The sequence below is a fragment of the Geotrypetes seraphini genome, chromosome 12 (genome assembly GCF_902459505.1).
Source record: "Geotrypetes seraphini chromosome 12, aGeoSer1.1, whole genome shotgun sequence".
Classification (NCBI taxonomy): domain Eukaryota; kingdom Metazoa; phylum Chordata; class Amphibia; order Gymnophiona; family Dermophiidae; genus Geotrypetes; species Geotrypetes seraphini.
Window position 1 is genome coordinate 82833137 of NC_047095.1, and position 20045 is coordinate 82853181.

The following is a 20045-nucleotide window of genomic DNA, read 5'->3' on the forward strand; positions in this document are numbered from 1 at the left end:
GCTAACCTGAAGGAGAGTGAGGCATCAAAGCTAAATCCTTAACTTAATACCACAGTGCACAAGGTGCCAGAAGAAATAGGTCCACCAGCTCCCCTCACTCATACTCCCTTTCCCATGTTCACCAGCAACCCCTACTCTCATCCCCTCCCCTGGTCTAGCAGCACCCCATACTCTCACCCCCTCCAGGTTCAGCAACACCACATACTCTTACCCCCTCCCAATATCCAGCAACACCTCATACTCGTATCCCCCAAAATCCAGCAGCACCCTTCATGCACCTCTCTAGGTACGGCAACAGCCCTTACTCTCCCCCCCTTTCCAGGTCCATTAACAGCCCTTACTATCTTCTCCAGGTCCAGCAGCACTCCTTAGTCTCTGCACCCCCCATTTCTACAGAACCACATCTTGGGAACTTAAGCCCAAAATGATCTGTATCTTTTCACTCCTGCAGGCATAGAGTTTATCCATTCGGCATTGAAGAAAAGTTGCTGCCACCAATTCTGTATGATCTGTTGCAGGACTTTGAGCATCTGTGCGTGATCAAACCCAGCCAGCTCCTGCCTTCTTGGGGGGGCTGGAGCTGAGAGGCCTTGAGCATGCGCAGAGCTCAAGGGCCCACACTGGATCTGCTTACAGCATTGGCGGCAGCAGCTTTTCTTCAAAACCAAATGGGTAAGCGCGATGCCTGTGGGGCAGAGGAGGCACACATGGAGGGCAACGGCACAGATCATCTTAGGGTTGGGAGGATAGCAATTCTGATGTTCATCTGGGGGACAGGGGTGGGCAGTGGTGGTGAGGGGAGAGTCAAAGGGAAGACAGCGGCCTCAGTGATTTGGTGGTGGCTCGAATATAAATCAAGATCTTAATTTTTAGACCACTTTTTTTTAGCCCCCAAATCTCGGTTTATATTTGAGTATATACGGTACATTTTGTTTTTAATTTACTAGTTACTTTTCATGGCATGTTTCCTACTGCTAGTACTGTTTGAAAGAGCAGGTAATTGTTCCTTATTCATTTGTTTTTATACTACTTTTGAATTTATAGATCTGTTGTATCTACCCTGTCATTCTTCTCCAAGCTGAAAAACTCTAAACGAGGGGTGCCCACACTTTTTTGGCTTGTGAGCTACTTTTAAAATGACCAAGTCAAAATGATCTACCAACAATAAAATTTAAAAAATCACACTGTACGCAGAGAAAATATTAATTATCATTTATATTCTGGGTTTTTTCCAGAGGTCAAGGCAGATGACTTTAAAATATGCAATGTCACCTCAGTAACAATTATACAAAAATAGACAAATATACCCCCTCCCCTTTTACTAAACTGTAATAGCGGTTTTTAGCGCAGGGAGCTGTGCTGAATGCCCCTCGCAGCTCCCTGCGCTCATAGGTTCCCTGCGCAAAAAAACAGTATTGTGGTTTAGTAAAAGGGGGGCCATAGTGCAAAATATAGACAGCAGATATAAATTCTCAAAATGGACACATTTTGATCACTAAATTGAAAATAAAATCACTTTTCCTATCTTTTTGTTTGGTGATTTCATGAGTCTCTGGTTGCACTTCTTTCTTCTGTAAATCCAATATTTCTTTCTTTCTGCCTTTCTTTCTGTCTCTCTTTCTTTCTCTCTCTCCCCTCTTTATTTCTGTCTTTCTCTCTCCCCCTGCCCCCCTCTTTATTTGTCTTTCTTTCTCTCTCCCCCCTGCCTGCCTGTCTTTCTCTTCCCCTCCCCCAAGCCACTGCACTGCACCTGCTTCCCCAAGCCAGGCCTGGTGCATACAAACGCTGGGCCCACAAGCCTATCTGCCCCCTCTCCCCTCCCCCCGACGTAGATTCTGACATAAGAAAGGAAGTTCCAGGCCAGTCAGGTAGCGATTGGCTGGCCCAAAACTTTCTCTCCGACATCAGAATTGACATCGTGGGGGGGGGGGGGGCGGGCGGGTAGGCTTATGGGCCCAGCACTTGTACTCACCTGGCCTGGCTCGGGAAGGCAGGAAGAGCAAGATCGCAAAGGCAACGTGATCAACTCACGTTGCCTTTGCAATCTACTGGTTGATTATGATCGACCATTTGGGCACCCCTGCTCTAAACTGTCAAGCTTTCCTTGATAAAAGAGCTTTTCTCATTTTCTTTGCCCTTCTCCATACCTTTTCTACTTCCATTAAATTTTTTGTTTAAATGGGAAGAGTAGAATTGAAGAGTACATTGTGTATTTATACTATGAATTTATACAGCAGCATTGAGTTTCTAAGTCTTATTCATTTTCTGTCCAAATAATTTTTTTTATTGCTGTTGCGCACAGCTGAGGATGTCAGTGAAGGTAATAGTGTAATAGCGATCTTTTGTGCAGGCGACTGACCCTCGCCCCCTAAAGCAGGAACGGCAGCGGTAGTGGACGGCCAGCAAGAGGCAGCGCTGCCGCTCCTGCTGTAGGAGACTGAAGGCACAGGGAGGAGGGTTAGGGCCTGAATCAGCGAGGCTGATTTTTTCTAAATAAAAATCAATTCGAATCAAATCACCCAGTTTGAATCTAATTAGAAATCAGGCAGCACTAATACATACATCTGAATTTAAGACTACTGTAGCTCAGCAGTCTCAAACTTGTGGGCAACATGCGGCCCGCCAGGTACTATTTTGTAGCCCACGGTCTGAATGTGATGATCGAGTGTTTAGTTTGTGGCTGGCTCCATTGCTGCAATCATTTTTCTGTTCAAAGCTGCAGGTGGCAGCTTCCAACACAGGCGCAGATCGTGCGAGGAACCGCCACCTGCAGCTTTGAACGGAAAAATGACTTCAGCAAGGAAGCCAGCTAGAAACCAAATGCTCACCTGAGGGAGGCACAGAAAAGAAAGAGAGAGATCTACAACTTGCTGCTTTTGCTTGCTTCGGGCCTTCCTCCGCGGACACAGAAAGGTGGGACCAGGCAGCAAGGTGGGCCCGAAGCAAGCAAGAGCAGCAAGTTGTGAATGTTGCACTGCTGACGGGTGTGTGAGACAGGGAAGGGGGACAAGAAATGTTGCACCCAATTGGGGGAGAGAGGGAGAAGGGAGAGAGAGGAACGAGAGATGCCAAGTCCATGGGAGGGGAGGGAAAGGAAAGAAGGAAAAGAGATACCAGACCATGGAAGGGGGAGGGAGAGATGCCTAGGCATAGGGGGAGGGAAGGAGACAGATGCCAGACCAGGGGGAAGGAAGGAAAGAAAGGATGGAGAGAGATGTCGGACCATGGAAATAGGAAGGGAAGGTAAAACATGGAAAAGTAGATTTTAAGCAGAAAAATGGAAAAATTGAATGTTAAGTTAATGCCAAAGATGGATGAAATTACTGAATTACGTTCAGGGATATTATTCGACAAACACTAGGTCAGAAAGAGTCGAAATCCAAAAACATATAACTGACCATGTAAATATAGACAAGCCTTTGAAGGGTGATCAAGAAATATTTTATAAAATTACTCAGAGATATGAAACTCTGAAAGGAAGGTTACAAGACCTTTTTCATCAAGTATGCAGTGACGTTTGCATGATATTAACAACAAGAACAAACCAGTTATTTTGAACTTTTGAAACAGTTGAACTTTTTAGCCTTTCCAGGTTGTGATCAAAGAACATTTTCATAGAATAACAATGACTGGAAGGTAAACTCTTTACCCAAGGGGGGTCTTGTAGCCTTCCTTTCAGAGTTTCATATCTCTGAGGAATTTTATAAAATATTTCTTGATCACCTTTCAAAGGCTTGTCTATATTTACATGGTCAGTTATATGTTTTTGAAAGATGGATGGATGCAAGGCATAAAGTGAAGACAGAGAGAAAAACAGTCAATGGACAAGAAGGCCCTGGAAACATAGTTAAAAGCACAGAAAAATAAAGTCACCAGATAACAAAGGTAGGGAAAATGATTTTATTTTCAATATAGTGCTTTTGAAGTGTGTCAGTTTTGAGAAAGGAAATATGTTAAACTTTAACTGTGAGGGCCGCAGAAAAAATAGGGTACTTGGAGGGCTGCAGAAAAAAATAGTTAATGTCTTATTAAAGAAATGACAATTTTACATGAGATAAAACTCTATATAGTTTATAAATCTTTCCTTTAACTTCCCAGGCAGGCAGGCCGGAGGCTGGCTTCGTTGCACCTCCGGCTGGCTGAAGATTTTAAAATTCAGCGGCGGGGAGCTGGTAGGTGAGGGAATCTGGAATGAAGCCTGCCGTCTGCCAGTTCCCCAGAAGTGTTTTTCTGCAGCATTCTACATAAACTGCAGAAAGAACACTTCTGTGGCAGGCAGACAGGTGGCTGGTTTGGTTGCGCTGCTGGCTGCCTAAATTTTTTTAAAATAACAGCATCGGGAAACTGTTAGGTGGGGGAATCGGGAACTGGGGAGAGGGCAGATGCAGCTGAGAGGAGTGGGGGTTGGGTTGGCTTTGACGGAGGGGGCAGGCAGGAAGGAGGGAATTCGCGGAGGCAGGCAATATCCATGGTGGCGCGTACCTCCAACAAGCAGCTCATACACCCCTAAGGGTACGCATACCACATGTTGAGAAACACTGGTCTAGAATACTCAAAACTAATGATTGCACCAATAGTCTAAATAGAATAGGATCAAAATAGGATCTAATTGCTTGCAATTTCCAAAGCATGAAAACATTTTTCCAAATCTAAGCATCAGTCTGCACATTCATAGACATTCTTGTCCAAATGAACCCCTAGAATTTTGATTGTGGAGTTAATCAGGTAAGAAATTCCATTCCATTCAATGTCAAACTATCTTCGTTACAATTAGCTCGAGTAGCAACAAAAAAAAATTAGTTTTATCTGAGTTAAGTTTTAACTTGAATTTCATCTACCACTGTTCAACAGTTAATAATGCAGTAGTTATAGACTGGGTAGCTTGAGATGGTGTAAGAAATTGGAATCACAGTAGTTACGTATAAAGTTTTATGCCTAGATCAGCTAGTTTGAACCCTAAAGAAGCCAAGTAGATATTAAAAAGTAATGGGGAGAGTGGAGATCCCTGAGGGACTCCACTTGGATTACTCCATATGCTGGAAAATGCATCCCCAAAATGAATTTCGTAGGTGCGAGTTAATTAAAAAAAACCAACCAACCCTTGAAACCATCAATACACTTCTGGATATACTGAGCAGTTTTATATGATCTACAAGGTCAAAAGCACCATTCAAGTCAAATTGTAATATTAAAGGTTCCATATCTTTACTAAAGCAAGCAGATGATTCAAAACTGAAGCTATTACAGTCTCTGTACTATAAAACGGACGAAATCCCAATTGAGAAACACGATGAAGAGAGAATTGCTCCAAAAATAATCTAAAACAAAAAAATTGACCCTAGGACATCCACAGAGAAGAAAAACCAAGAGAAACCAAAAAACACTGTGGAGTGATGATGTTCCTGAAATGGACTTTATTGAAAATTTCAAAGTTCCAAAAGTATAATTGAGCAATCCACATAAAAAATAAAATAATCCACATAAAAAAACCTTAAGGACCTAATCCGCTGAAAGCGTAGGACCCAACACGGTCTGCGTTTCGACAAGATAATCTTCTTCAGGGGTCCCTGAAAGTCCTATGGTAGTAGAAACGTGGAGTAACAAGTATGTGGAGAATCGCGAAGAACGTGCTGGCCCGGAACTTCCTCTCCGACGTTAAAATTGACTTCGGGTGGGGAAGGTTGGTCGGCCTGGCACTTCAGCGTCCTCTTTATGGGGAAGGGAAGCAGGAAGAGCTCAGAACTCGGCGGCGGCCTGTTCCCCGATGGCGGCAGCAGGGAAGGGAAGCAGGTTGGGCACCCCTGCTCTAGTTAGCAGAGCCACGGTTTGCCAACCACGGTACTAGACCATCAGCTTAACATTAAACGGAATGGTTGCTATGGGTCTGTAATTTGAAACCTGAGTGATTCCTTTTGATTTTTAATGATTGGAATCATTAAAATATGCTCTTTATTTGTTGGAAATTCCCCTTTCTTTAACATATAAGATATCCACTTATAAAGTTCTTTCTGGAACTTTGAAGGGACTACTTGTAATACTTCTGGGGGATATAGATCTAATGTACAATAAGAGGTCACATTTAGCATACTGCTTCTAATCCAGGTTAGTAAAAGATCTCCAGATTTGCTCTACAGTACATGTATCTCTTGATTTTTCTATTGTAGCAGTATCAATATTCAGAGTACTTTGACGTGATATACTTAAATGATATACTTTGCCCAAAATACAGAACTAGATCCTCTGAGGATGGTGGTATGTCCTTACTACTACTGGTAAGAGCCTATGTCCTTTGGTGCCTGTTTAAAGTTAATAAATTAAATATGTTATGTTATGGCCTACTTTAGCAGAGTAGAATGCTCAATGTTTTTCTGTTATCATCTATTTATAACTATGTGCCTCCTTTATCCAATATTCTTGATCAGTGTCACATTTAGTTTTGTGCTAGGTTTGCTCTAATCATCTCAAGAGCGTTTCAGATCAGAAAGTTCTTTGTCATACCACCCCGCAGATTTACGTTTCGTCTTATAAAAATGCTTAGGTAATTCAAACCTCCTTTTCCTCAGTAATAGTTCCTAACTTAGCAAATGACAGCAGATAAAAGACTAAGGGCTAGATTCACTAATCAAACCAATTGGTTTGCGACCCGATTTTACTCTGGCCCGATTCACTTACCTCTCTGCCGAACCGATTCTGATCTGCGCATGCAAATGAGGGGAACGGCATGCAAAGTAGGCAGGGACGCGATTCACAACACAAATTTTGCGATCCGACTGGGCTGGCCAATCAACCCAAGAAGCGATTGCTAGGGACCAGTCGCAAACATCCTTTCCAACTCTCCAGCTCCATGGCCACCCTGCTCTCTGCATGCCCTGCTCTCTGCTGCCCCGAATCTCTCCTGCCTGCCGCCCTGCTCTCCCCCGAATCTCTCCTGCCCTTCCCTGCACAGCGAGCCCATGGTTTTAACCTGTGGGTTTAAAGCGGGTTAAAACCACGGGCTCACTGGGCTAAAAAGTAAAGTTGTTTTTTTTTAAAGTCACAGCTCAGATGGGTCTTAGACGCATGCACAGACCATCTACAGATGGTCTGCACATGCGTCGGGATCGCACACTTAGCGATCGCCCCCCATTTGAATATTACTGGTTGAAGAATCCATCAAACCTGCATGGATCGGACACGGATCGGTCACAATCAGGCAGGTTAGTGAATCTAGCCCTAACTCATTCCTCTGGTCGTCTATAACTCTAGGTAAGCGAACATACAACTTTTTTATACAGAAACCAACATCACTTCTACCCTGACCTCTGCCATGTCTTTTACCTGAACTCTCAAAGCTATTCACACAACTGCTTTTTGTTTTAGCTGTGTCAAGCATGTGTAGTCTGTCAATCTATTAGCCACCACCACATAAATTCCAGTTTGAAACCCAGCATTGCACTCCCTTCCTCCTCTCCATTATCATGTGAGAAATTTATTTCTTTCCCCATGCACCATCTTTTCCTATCCTCCATCCTATGTCCAACATTTCTCCTTCTCACCCATGTTTACCTCTTTGTTGCATTCCCTTTCTCTCTCTTACCTCACGTCCAACAATTCTTCCTCTCTTCACCCCTGTGCAGCAGCTTTCCGCCCCCCCCACCACCTGAGATCTAACATATCATCAGGTCTCCTAATGCAGAGTGGCGGAGGACGGCTAGCAGATGCAGGTGCTGAACAGATTTGTTCATGGCCTTCCCTGCCAGGGCTTCCTTCTGCTGCATCATCAGTGACTTCACCTGTGATGTGGCAGAGGGAAAGCCCCAGCGGAGCAGGCTGCGAATAAGCCTGTTCAGAGCCTTCATCTGCTATCCATCCACCACCGCTGCTGCTTCTGCTTTAGGAGGCCATGGAGGTATGTCAGGCCTCTCCAGGGGAGGGGTGTGGCTGTTCACTGAATTGGTGAGTCCAATTTGGGGGGAAACAAATTGATTCAAATCGGGCAGCACTAATCCCAACCTATTTAATTACTGGTTAGGGACTTTCCTTGTCCTTTCCCCTCCCAACCACTGAAGCCCTGCAGGACCATCCCCTGCAATATAGCCAGATCACACTAGCAGTAAGACTTGAGACTAGACCAGGGGTAGGCAATTGTGGTCCTCAAGAGTCACAGGCAGGTCAGGTTTTCAGGATATCCACAATGAATATGTATGAGATGGATATGCATGCACTGCCTCCTTGAGATGCAAATTTATCTCATGCATCTTTATTGTGGGTATCCTGAAAACCTGACCTGCCTGTGGCTCTCGAGGACTGGAGTTGCCTACCCCTGGACTAGACCCTTGGTGCTGCAGTCAAGATTTCCAACTGGCCTGTTTATGCACAAATAATTTATTTTTTATAATTCTTTTAGACCAAAGAGAAAAAAATTAGAAACCATGAAGCGTAAATAGTAGTAATAGAACATTCCTGGCATTAGACCATCTCTAGCTAATGCTTTAAATACTTTCCAACTGTATTTTATAAGACCTTTAGAGGTGGGATGACCGAGACGGCTTAGAGAGTAGTTCAGCCTTGTTTGTGCTTTTAAGGCTGAATAAATAGTGGCGTAATATCCATATGCTTGTAGTCTTACATCTCTTGTCCCTGGATTGAGTAGCAAATCCTGCCTCCTGCGCTGCTGGGGAAACGGGATTGCATAAATGTTGTCTCTTGGCCAAGTCTCTTGTGAGAACAGGAAGCATACAGGAACAGGATAGTGGGGGTAGATTGTGCACAGTGAAGGATGGACCGCTATAGACATTACGCAACTAGTTCAAAAATCATAGGAGTGTGTTAGTTTTGACTGGAGTTTCCTGCTTATCACTTGTGTGGTGTTTGTGAAAGAAACTGTTTTTGTAGATATTCAGGCGCCTGTGTATGTGTGATTGGAAAGTGTGTGGATTTCTTCATCTCTTCAAATTTTAATGCATAACTCTCTTCCTTCACTCCCCTCATTCACCCCACAATATAGGATGAGTTGCGCATGGGACCCTCAGCTTGTCACAGTTCTCAAGGGAGGAGAAAAGCAGGAGTGCTGCAGATGATTGGAACCCACAGTGCAGCTAAATCCTGTGTGTGTGTGTGTAGTGCCAATATATTATCTCCTCTTACCCCTCCTTTTTCTCTCATGCTTTTATTCATGTGTTTTGGGGGGGTTGTTTTTATTCTGTGACCTTATTTTTTCAGGGGGCTGTTTTTGCATAGTATTAATGTGGTGGGAGGTACATGCAGAGGCCTAGCCAGCTCCCAATCTCTCCCTGCAGGAAACGTGGTGGGAACACAGAAAGACCTTATGGAAGAGGGCATGTGAGCAACCATTTGGCTACCTTCAGTACTAAACAAGTTCTGCTCTAGGGGGGGGGGGTGAACTCTTGTATTTAGGTTGTAAATGCAGGGCTTTTTTCTGGATGCTCATATACTTGGTACCTTCCTATTTTGGGACTGTAATAATTTTTTCTTTCCATAGGAATGGGTGACAGCTACTGACATCCGAGTGACTCTGAACAGATTGAACACCTTTGGGGATGAAGTATTTAATGACCCTAAAGTCCTAAAGTCCTATTATTATGCAGTCGCTGACTTTTCTGTAGGTGGCAGGTGAGTGCATTCTTATAAAAATCATAGGTAGAGCCAACAAGCTTTAATTTCTTGCAGGAGACTAATGGAAGGTACAGGTTCAGCCAAATATACATCCCTAATGACTGGCTTCTGTTTTGAGTTTGGGGTCATTTCACGTCAAGTGGACCAGTTTTGAAACTTGTCAATTTTCGATCTCCAAATTGAATAAACTTTTGTATGGATATTCACTAGGGGGTCTCAAACTAAATCATGCAAAATTTTTTGGCTGGATCTCTATTGGTTCAAGACAAGCAGCTGAATGGAGGTCACCTTCAGAGTGCCATGCACTACATAATACAAAACAGACACTTTATCCAGGTGCTGCAGCCCAACAAAACCTGTCGGTGGATTGAATTTTTTTGGGATTAGTACAGCCCCTAGTGCTAAGTTCCTATGCAAAGTTTGGAACCTAATACGAGCTTGCCTCCTTTTTATGAGCCAGCAAACTATGTGAAAAATGTTATAAAACTAAATTTATCTATTTTGACTCCTCATTGCTACTGACCTATACTTTCATTCAGGCCATAACTGAACCAGTAGTCATGGCCCGTGATGTATGTCTAGGATTTGTACTAGGAGGCTTTACAGCCAAATGGAAGCAAAGAAAATTTTGAAATAAAGGCATAGGCCCTGATTCTGAAAAGTGCCGTCCCGATTTTAGGCAGCTGTAGGCTTCCTACAGCTGTCTAATCAACCAATCGGGATGCATGTTTTTTTAAAATAAATGCTCCCCAGGCAGGCCGCCTATATTGAAGGCGCCTCCGGGAGTCTAGGGAGGCCCGCAAGACGCCTAAGCTCACCTAAGGGCCTTAGGCGGCCCTACGCGTCTCCCTAGTAGAGGAAGAGACACTTAAAATGTAGGCCAGCAAAATGCTGGTCTACATTGTAAATAGACGCGGCCGCTATACTTATCGCGGCAAGAGATCTCCCTGCTGCAATAAGTATAGCGGCCGCCTGTCCCATCACCGGCAGGAGGATGCCCAACTCCTCCTGCCGGAACCCTGGACCCCCCCCCTCCCCCCAAACTCGTAATCGCCAGCTAGAGGATGCACAACTCCTCCTGCCGGAACCCCGGACCCCACCTCCCCCCCAAACTCGTAATCGCCGGCAGGAGGATGCCTAACTCCTCCTGCTGGAAAGCTGGACCCCCTCCGGACCCCCCATGCTAACGATCCCCCCCAACTAACCTCCCTCCCCCAACTAACCTTTAAATGTTGGTCGGCTGGACGGGTCTTGCTGCCGTCCAGCCGACAGGCCCGCCTTGTGGAAATGAGACGGGTCCGCCCCTTCCCGGCCCATCCCCGCTAAATCTAAGGCCTGATTGGCCCAGGCTCTAGAAGCCTGAACCAATCAGGCCTTAGGCATAGCGGGTCCGCCCATCACCACTAATCATAAGGCCTGATTGGCCCAGATGCCTAGCCTGGGCCAATCAGGCCTTAGATTTAGTGGGGATGGGCCGGGAAGGGGCGGGCCTGTCTCATTTCCACGAGGCGGGCCTGTCGGCTGGACGGCAGCAAGACCCGTCCAGCCGACCAACATTTAAAGGTTAGTTGGGGGAGGGAGGTTAGTTGGGGGGGGTCGTTAGCATGTGGGGTCCGGCTTTCCGGCAGGAGGAGTTGGGCATCCTCCTGCCGGCGATTACGAGTTTGGGGGAGAGGGGGGTTCCAGGGTTCCGGCAGGAGGAGTTGGGCATCCATCTGCCGGCGATTACGAGTTTGGGGGGCAGGGGGGGTCCGGGGTTCCAGTAGGAGGAGTTGGGCATCCTCCTGCCGGCGATCAGACAGGCCGCCGCTATACATATCCCTTGCCGCGATAAGTGTAGCGGCCGTGTCTAATCTAACCTGATTCTCTAACCGGCGTCTGTAACATGGACGCCGGTTACAGAATCGGGGTTTAGTGTAGGCCCGATTCTGTATAGGACACCTCTCCCGGGCGTCCTATACAGAATCAGGGCCATAGTGTCAACTTTTTAAAGTAAAATGTTGCCATTTTTGGGGTACATATATCTCTAATTGTGCAGTTCTTAATTTTTTTCTTGTCTTTTGAAATATCATCTTTTTGTTGCAAAAGCCAGCCTGTTTTACTTTGGATCCCACCTTGCTTTGGTCAGAATTAAGGTTCCAAAGACATGAATCAATTGCATGCGTGGATGCACTATTTTATACAGAGCCGTCTTAGGCACCCTATTGTGTAACATGCAAACAAGCTAGAGATGTGACATCTTACAGTGCAGTTAAGCTTGTGCTTACCATGCTTTAAGCTTGACATGCCTTTGCTCAAAAGTATTTTCATAAATTAGTCATCAGTTGTTGCAAAACTGTGGTACATTAATTACCTTGCCTTGGTCATTAGTAGCTGAGCCACTGCCAGTTCTGCAAAATTGGCAACTCCCATCGCCTAGAGGTCACACCCGATAGCCAGGCAAGGTACCAGCACACGTTTTCAAGCTTTATTTTAGCACAAGACAGGAAAGGCACAGCATAATAATTGCTTGCAGATTTTACAAACATTCACTTAGGGCTCCTTTTTCAAAGCTTTGCTAGGCCCTTAAAGTGCAGAATAGCGTGCGCTAAATTGCCACACGTGCTATCCACTACGCCTCCTTTTGAGCAGGTGGTAGATTTCCACCTAGCGCACGCTAATCCGGTGCGTGTGATTAAACCACTAGTGCGGCTTTGTAAAAAGACCCCTTAATGTTTTTTCCTGACTTGCAAATGCTTTTCAACATCTTATCAATGGCTGACAAAGTGACTTGTGAATAAATGTACCGCCTGCCTGATGAAGTTGTTAAGGGGGCATCAAGTGTAGTAATAATACGCTCTTCTGGATCCCAAAAGGTGTCTCTGGGGTGGCCAATAAAATGACCTGACAGGACCTTGGGGGTGCAAAATATTGACCAAGACATCATGTCCCTCAATTCAGATCTCAAATATGTGGCTAGTCCACCAAGGATTGTCATAGATGCAAGCTCAATACTGACCAGGTTGGAGGCTGGATACTTAAGGGTAGGAAAAAATTCATGTTCCAGAACACTTGCAATGAATGAGGTAGTGGTGGTTGAAATTTTGCTAATGCATATTTTAGTTGTATCAGTGGGCTTGAATTTAGGATTTCTCCTTGTCCCAGCAACTGTATGACCTTTACTAAACCTCTTATCTTGAACAGGTCTGACTGATTCCTTTGAGATAAAGAAAAATTTGATACCAGGGACACTTGTCAAAAAAGTCAAACAGATCCTTTGGTATCAGAATTTGGTTCTTGAGGAGGCATTGTAAAGTAGCATGGGCAGCTAAATGTTTTATAGTTCCCTCAGTCTCAAAGGGTGTTTTTCTATGGCTGGTGTCAAAAAAGTTCCGTTCAGCTGTGACTTGAAAGTCATCATTATAATTGCAAAGATTAATGAAACTTTTGAAGTTTTTGTATTGAGGAGCAGAACCATCATTAAAGTAGTAAATATGCTCTTAACTCCCTCCCCCCCTTTACAAAAGCGCTGGCCGGCATGCTGAATGCTCTGCAGTGCTCCAATGCTCATAGGAACTCTATAAGCATCAGAGCAGCGCAGAGCATTAAGTGCACCAGCTGGCGCTAAAAACCTCTTTCGCGCTTTTGTAAAAAAAAAAAAAAAAAAAGGGTGGGGGGGGGTAAAACAGGTAAAATGTACTTCAAATGCTCAATGAAACTAATCAAGGAAAACGTATAAGAACATGACTATACAATAGAAAAAAAAACCTATTTTGTAGAAAGTAACAGATGGAAATAGAATGCCTAAACCATATTTTGATCAACATAAATAAAAAAAATTCTGTTAGAATTATGCCTGATGCATTTATGCTTTCATCAATCTAATTTACGTATGTAGTTCTTTGTATATCTTAAACATCTTTATATCTTTATTGGCTATAATTTTCCTTACGTTTAAAAGGTATGGTAGTAAAAAATCAAACTTTATAATATCGCTGAGATGCGTTACAGAACTCTTTCACATCTCCAGGGGCTTGTGGTGAGGCTACGAGGCATAGACCCCCATTGATAGCTTACAGAGTCTACACTGATGTTTCAGCACCATATATTTGTGGTTAATTTTTTTTTTTTTTATTAAAGGTTATGATAATATTTGGTTTTCATTTTTTTTCATGAGTTGCACTATTATTCACTCTGGAGTCAAGGAAAATTCAAGAGCCTTATGGTATTACTTTCATACATCTTTAAGGCCTTATTATTTTAGAACTTTCAAATGCACATATTGTCATTCAATGTTAAGGGTTTGAATAATCCAATTAAAAGAACAAAAGTGATGGGATATCTGGACTCGATCAGTGCTGATGTGATCCTTCTGCAGGAGACCCACCTAAGTCTTTCTGACACTCTTAGATTGGAAAATAATAAATTTAAACTTAAGTTTTCTCACCAGCTATGAAAAAGAAAAATGGAGACATATCATATTAAGAAATTCCTTTCCTGCCAACGTAATTAAACAGTCTAATGAAAATCAAAGCAGGTGGGCAGCTATTGAATTATCCATCAATAACAATATTTATTTCATATTGAACCTGTACACTGCTAATGCTGACACTCCTGAATTCTTTGAAGTGGCTACAGAAATAGCAAATTCTACACAAAAACATATTATAGGAGGAGATTTTAACCTGGTGCAAGATGAAGTACACTTCTCCCTCAATATTCACGGGGGTTAGGGGCAGAGATAGCCCGCAAATATTAAAAAAGAACAAATAATATTTGGGCCACCCCAAATGACCCACCCCCGCTTTCCCCCAGAATTAAAGCTGTATTCCGGACCTTCCCCGCCTCCCTCCCGCTTTCCCCCCAAATCCCTTAAGCCTACGGGAGCTCACGGCAGCCATTTCCTAAGAGTGATCTGCACGAGGCAGGAGCGTAGGAAGATCACTCCTGCCCCAAAAATCCGCTAGACCACCAGGTAAGGCGTGCGCTATTCCGTGCGTTAAGCCCCTAGCGCACCTTCGTAAATTAATACAGTGATACCTTGGAATCCGAACTTAATCCATTCCAGAACCCCGTTCGAGTTCCAAGACAATTTTTCCCATTGAAAATAATAGAAACTGGATTAATCCATTCCTAGGTCCCACAAACTCCAATTATAACAGGAAAAACACTGGATTTTAAGGTAAAATATTAACAAATATTCCAAAGCAGCATTCAGATTCTGGGGCACAAACACACACATACAATGTGCAGAGTGTTCGGATTCCAAAGCAGAGTTCGGATTCTAAGACAAAATTTACTACAAAAAAAGGTTCGGATTCAAGTTCAAATTCTGGGACGTTCAGATTCCGAGGTACCACTGTACATCACAAAACCTGCATATCTCTGTAGAACAATATCTGACCATTCAGCCATCTCTCTTTATTTGGACAATATAATATCTACCTTTGCAAAACCTTCTTGGAGATTTAATTCCTTATTTTTAAAAGACAAATTTATTTCATTCCTCCGGGGAAAAATTTCAGATCATTTTGCCCTGAATAAAGAATCTGATTATAAACCTGATATTTGGTGGAATGCGTTTAAAGCAGGGGTGTCCAATGTCGGTCCTCGAGGGCCGCAATCCAGTCGGGTTTTCAGGATTTCCCCAATGAATATGCATGAGATCTATTAGCATACAATGAAAGCAGTGCATTCAAATAGATCTCATGCATATTCATTGGGGAAATCCTGAAACCCCGACTGGATTGCGGCCCTCGAGGACTGACATTGGACACCCCTGGTTTAAAGCAACCATAAGGGAATAAATACATCATTAGTTACTCAATAGGTAAAAACAAGGAACGCAAGAAAATTAAATCAGATTTGGACATCAAAAAAATAGAGGCTAAATATATACTATTTTCTACTCCTCAACTATATACCAAATTTCAGGCTCTAAAATATACATTTAATAAGACATTGACTTCAGAGGCGCTTCATCTTATGAATATTCGGAACTCAAGATTTTATACAGAAAATAATAAAGCTAGTCACACACACAATATTTAAAATCCAAATTAAATAAAAATAGTCTCTAATATAGTTGATTCCCAGAATAATTCTTATTTCTCAAACACAGACATAGCTGGTCAGCTTCAAAAATTTTACATACAACTCTTTTCTCCAGAAATACAGTTCTCTGAATCCATGTTTCATAACTTTACCAATAACCTATTTCACTTCACCGTTTATAATGATCACAATGTTTTGTTGGGTGGAGATATCCAAAAAGAAGACATTCTTAAAGTTATAACAGACCTACCTAGGGTTAAGGCTCCAGGTAATGATAGGTTAAATATAGAATTCTATCACGCATTTTCTGATCTTTTAATTCAAAAACTACAATATCTTTACGGAGCCATGGATTTAGATATTTCCTGTAAGGGGTCTTTTCTAGATTCTACGGTTGTAGTAATTCCAAAGCCTGATAGAGATCATTCCAGGGTGGAAAATTATAGACCCATTTCATTAATAAATACAGATAAGATATATGCTAAAATTATAGCTAATGGATTGCAAGAAGTTCTTCCAACCCTGTTGCACAGAGATAAGAGCGGATTTACAATCAATAGATATCCAAATGATAATTTGCGTCTTTTCTGGAATATCTTGTCCCATGTAGCTCATTCTAGGGATCCTATATTGACACTCATTGGATGCCGAAAAAGCTTTTGATAGGATAGAGTGGAACTATCTTTTTCATACCTTAACATGGTTTGGTTTTGATAGAAAATTCATTTAGATGGTCAAAGTTCTATATAATAATCCCCAAGCTTGGTCAACGGTCTACTATCAAAATACTTTCTCCTTAAGAGGCACCAAACAAGGATGTCCACTCGCTCCTCTCCTTTTTAATCTAGCTCTAGAACCTTTAGCGATAGCTATTAGAGCAAACCAATCTTTCAGATATATCTATTAATAATTCATCTTTTAAGCTTTCAATTTATGCAGACGATATACTTGTATATACCACGATGGATTCAATCCCTCATTTACTAACTTGAATCAATGATTTTTCTAAATTTTCTGAATATACGATTAATTGGAGTAAATCAGCACTCCTTCCATTAACTGCATGTATTCAAAAACATCATATCTCGCAATAACCTTTTAAATGGGAAGCTGAAAAGATCAAATATTTGGGCATTTGATATAGCTCCTCTGTGGTTAAAACACTTTCTCTGAACACTAATTATATTATTGAGCTAACCACTTCTATTTTACAATCTTGGTCTCCTCTTTTTCTCTCCTGGTGGGGTAGAACTGAGGCCATTAAAATGGTTTTAGCATGATACCTTTACCATTTCCAGCGTCCTTATATAATAAAGTGGACAGCCTTATTAGTAAGTTTCTTTGGGAAAATAAAGTACCTAGAATAGCACTTTGCAAACTACAATTGCCTAAGATTAGAGACAGGCTAAATTTACATGTTTTTAAAAGATACCACTTAGCTTTTAGATTGGCTCTATGTCTAGGTTGGTTTCAAAACTCAAATGAATGGGATGTTACAAGATGGAAGGTATTTGAAAAACTGCTTATCTCTCCTGTACCTATATATCTAGTACGGTTCATAGATAAACTTCCGTATAATACATACTTAAAGATCCTTAAGTCTTCAGCATCTTCTTACGTTCTACAAATCTATAAATGGTAATTTTATGGAAGTACAATATGTTCCCATATGGTTTAACAGTGCAATTGATCCTCTTACTTTATCAGGGATTGAAGAAATTTGCAAATTAAGAAACATATGGGCTCTTTCTCAGGTAGCTATTCAAGGTAAAAATATACCGATTCACAAATTGAAAAAAACGATGGATCAATCTACTGTAGAGGCACATAACTGGCAAGAGATTTCAGATTCTCTTAATTCTTTACTATCCCTATGTAGTGAAGGAGCACCTACTTCACCTAACTTCTCTAAGCTTATTCAGATCCTTTTATGGAGGAAAAAATAGAGCGTCCAAGTTATATAAAATTATGTGAGAAGTGGAAAAGGAAGTGGTAATCCCATTTGATGACCTCTGGGCTGAAGAATTGAATTTAATCCCAGATGAAGTAGACTGGAACTCATTTTGGTCTCTTATCAGCTCGGCCCACTATGTCAGCTTCAATTTGCCAATCTACATACATGTATTTTGTTTTGCATAGGGCCTACTTGACCCCTAATAAAGTCGCCAAGTTTAAACTCTCAACCTCATCAGGGAAGTGCTAGTCTTGTAATTCTCAGCCTGGCACTCTTATACATCTCCTTTTTGAGTGTCCTAATGTACATTTATTCTAGTCAAGCATTTGGCCAAAAATACTTTCTATAACTCATTTAGACAATGGTATCTCTATCTCTTACAGAGTCATTATTTTGCACTCCTCGTGCCTAGATATCTCGATTCCCATCAAAGTACTTTAAAATATTTGACACTATGATTGCTCTTGCTATCCATCATATTGCCTGCAATTGGAAAGATAACTCCAATCTCAATTTTCATGAACAGCGGAATTACTTGTGTATGATTAGGAAATATGAAGAAATGATAGCTTTCAAATTTAATAACATTGTTAATTTCAATCTGAAATGTGCCCCGCTACATGATTTTTGAAGAAAACTTATTATAGTTAAACGAGACTCCTTTGTTTCTGATTAAAGATTCTGCAGCTCTTGTGTGTATTCTTGTTTTATTTTATGTGTAACTTTAGTATATGTTCTATTATAAGTATAAATTTGTATTAAGTTATTCAATTTCCTTTGTTTTTAATTGGTATGTGTAATTTATGTATAAGATGTATTATTTGAGAAAGTTAATAAAAATTATATTAAATAAAACAGCGGGATGGGCTAGGACCTATCCATCAAGGCAGCCATTATACCGTTAAGGGCACATTGGTGTCACAGGCCAGGTCATGTTCCCCAAATATCTACCTCAGCACACTTCAAACATGGCATTTTGATATGACATCACAGTTTTTGCAAAGGCAATACTTTTGCATATTTAGGCTTGCAAGTAAATAACACAGCACAACTTAACATCCATTTTGAGGGGTCATTTAGAAAAGGATATGGCAAAGCAAGATGCCATAAGCTAAAAGTATGGTAAGCACAAGTAGCATTGTAAAATGTCACATCTCTAGCTCATTTGCATGTTACACAGTAGCATTCCAAAGATGGCTCTGTGTAACATAGTGTATCTGTGCATGCAAATGATGCATGTCTTTGGGACCTTAATTCTGAACAAAGCAAGGCTGGATCAAAGATAAAACGGGGTAGCAAAAAAGATGCTCTTTCAAATGACATGAAAAAAATTTAAAACTACACAACAGAGAGATCTGCACCCAAAAACGTGAAAATTTGCATTAAAAAGTGACATCACAATTTCATATATTTGCTTCTGGTTGGCTGCAAAGCCTCCTAGTGCAAATCCTAGATATACATCATGGGCCATGACTAATGGCTTGAATCAAAGTATAGGTCAGGAGCAATGAGGAGTCAAAGTAGGCCGTAAATTTCTTATTATAACATTTTTCACATAGTTTGGCCTAAGAAAAGGTAGGCAAGCTTGTGTTAGGTTCCAAACTCTGCACAGGAACTTAGCATCAGGGGATGTAGTAATCCCAAAAAGTTCAGTCCCTTTACATGTTTTGTTGGGCTGCAATGCCTGGACAAAGTGGCTGTTTTGTATTATGAAGAGTGTGGCACTCTGAAGGTGACCTCCATTCAGCTGCCTGTAACAAACAAACAAACTAAACTAAACTAAAACTTAGCTTTATATACCGGGTCATCAACCAAAGGAAGCTCGACACTTTTAACAATAATTATTAAAAATATGCTACAATTTGTAAGGAGATTAATTTTCAAAATGTTTGGCAAATAGAAAAGTTTTTAGAGATTTGTGGAAGAACTGGAAAGGACTAGGACATCTCAAAACTAAAGGAAGTTCATTCCATAATTGAGAAAATTAAAAAGCCAGCGAAAGGCTGAAATTCTTGACACCTTTAATTCCTTTCCTAGAAGGGAGAGAAAGTTTAAATTGTTGAGTGCCTCTTGCATAGAAAAATCTGTAGACGTTCCATAGCAGAGAAACAAGAGGAATGAAAATACCATACAATATTTTGCATTGTTTTGTTTGAGACCCTAGGGAACATCAACATAAAATATTGTTCAATTTGGAGAAGTTTGAGCACACAGACCACCTGGTCCACTTGATATGGAATGACCCTTTGATGTAAAATAGCTTAATAGCCTTGTCTGTTGCTTTTAGCCATTGTGTCTTGCAGCTCTGCAGGTGGGGTACATCGATCTCTTCGCTGTGATGCATGCTCTTAAGTTTCAGCCATAGAAATGGTTCTATGAAAGACACAATTGCGTATTACTCCATAGCAGTTGTCAGGTGTACCTGTGATTCCCTAAGAGAGAC

The 20045-nt window shown here is 41.7% G+C and overlaps 1 protein-coding gene across 1 annotated transcript in view; it reads left to right on the forward strand.

The window, feature by feature from the left end:
* Positions 1-20045, forward strand: part of LAMC1 (laminin subunit gamma 1) — a 344488-nt gene that overhangs the window by 197706 nt on the left and 126737 nt on the right. The window contains exon 3 of the mRNA XM_033915414.1: positions 9482-9612. Coding sequence (XP_033771305.1) covers positions 9482-9612 — 131 coding nt within the window. The remainder of the gene's footprint in view (positions 1-9481; positions 9613-20045) is intronic.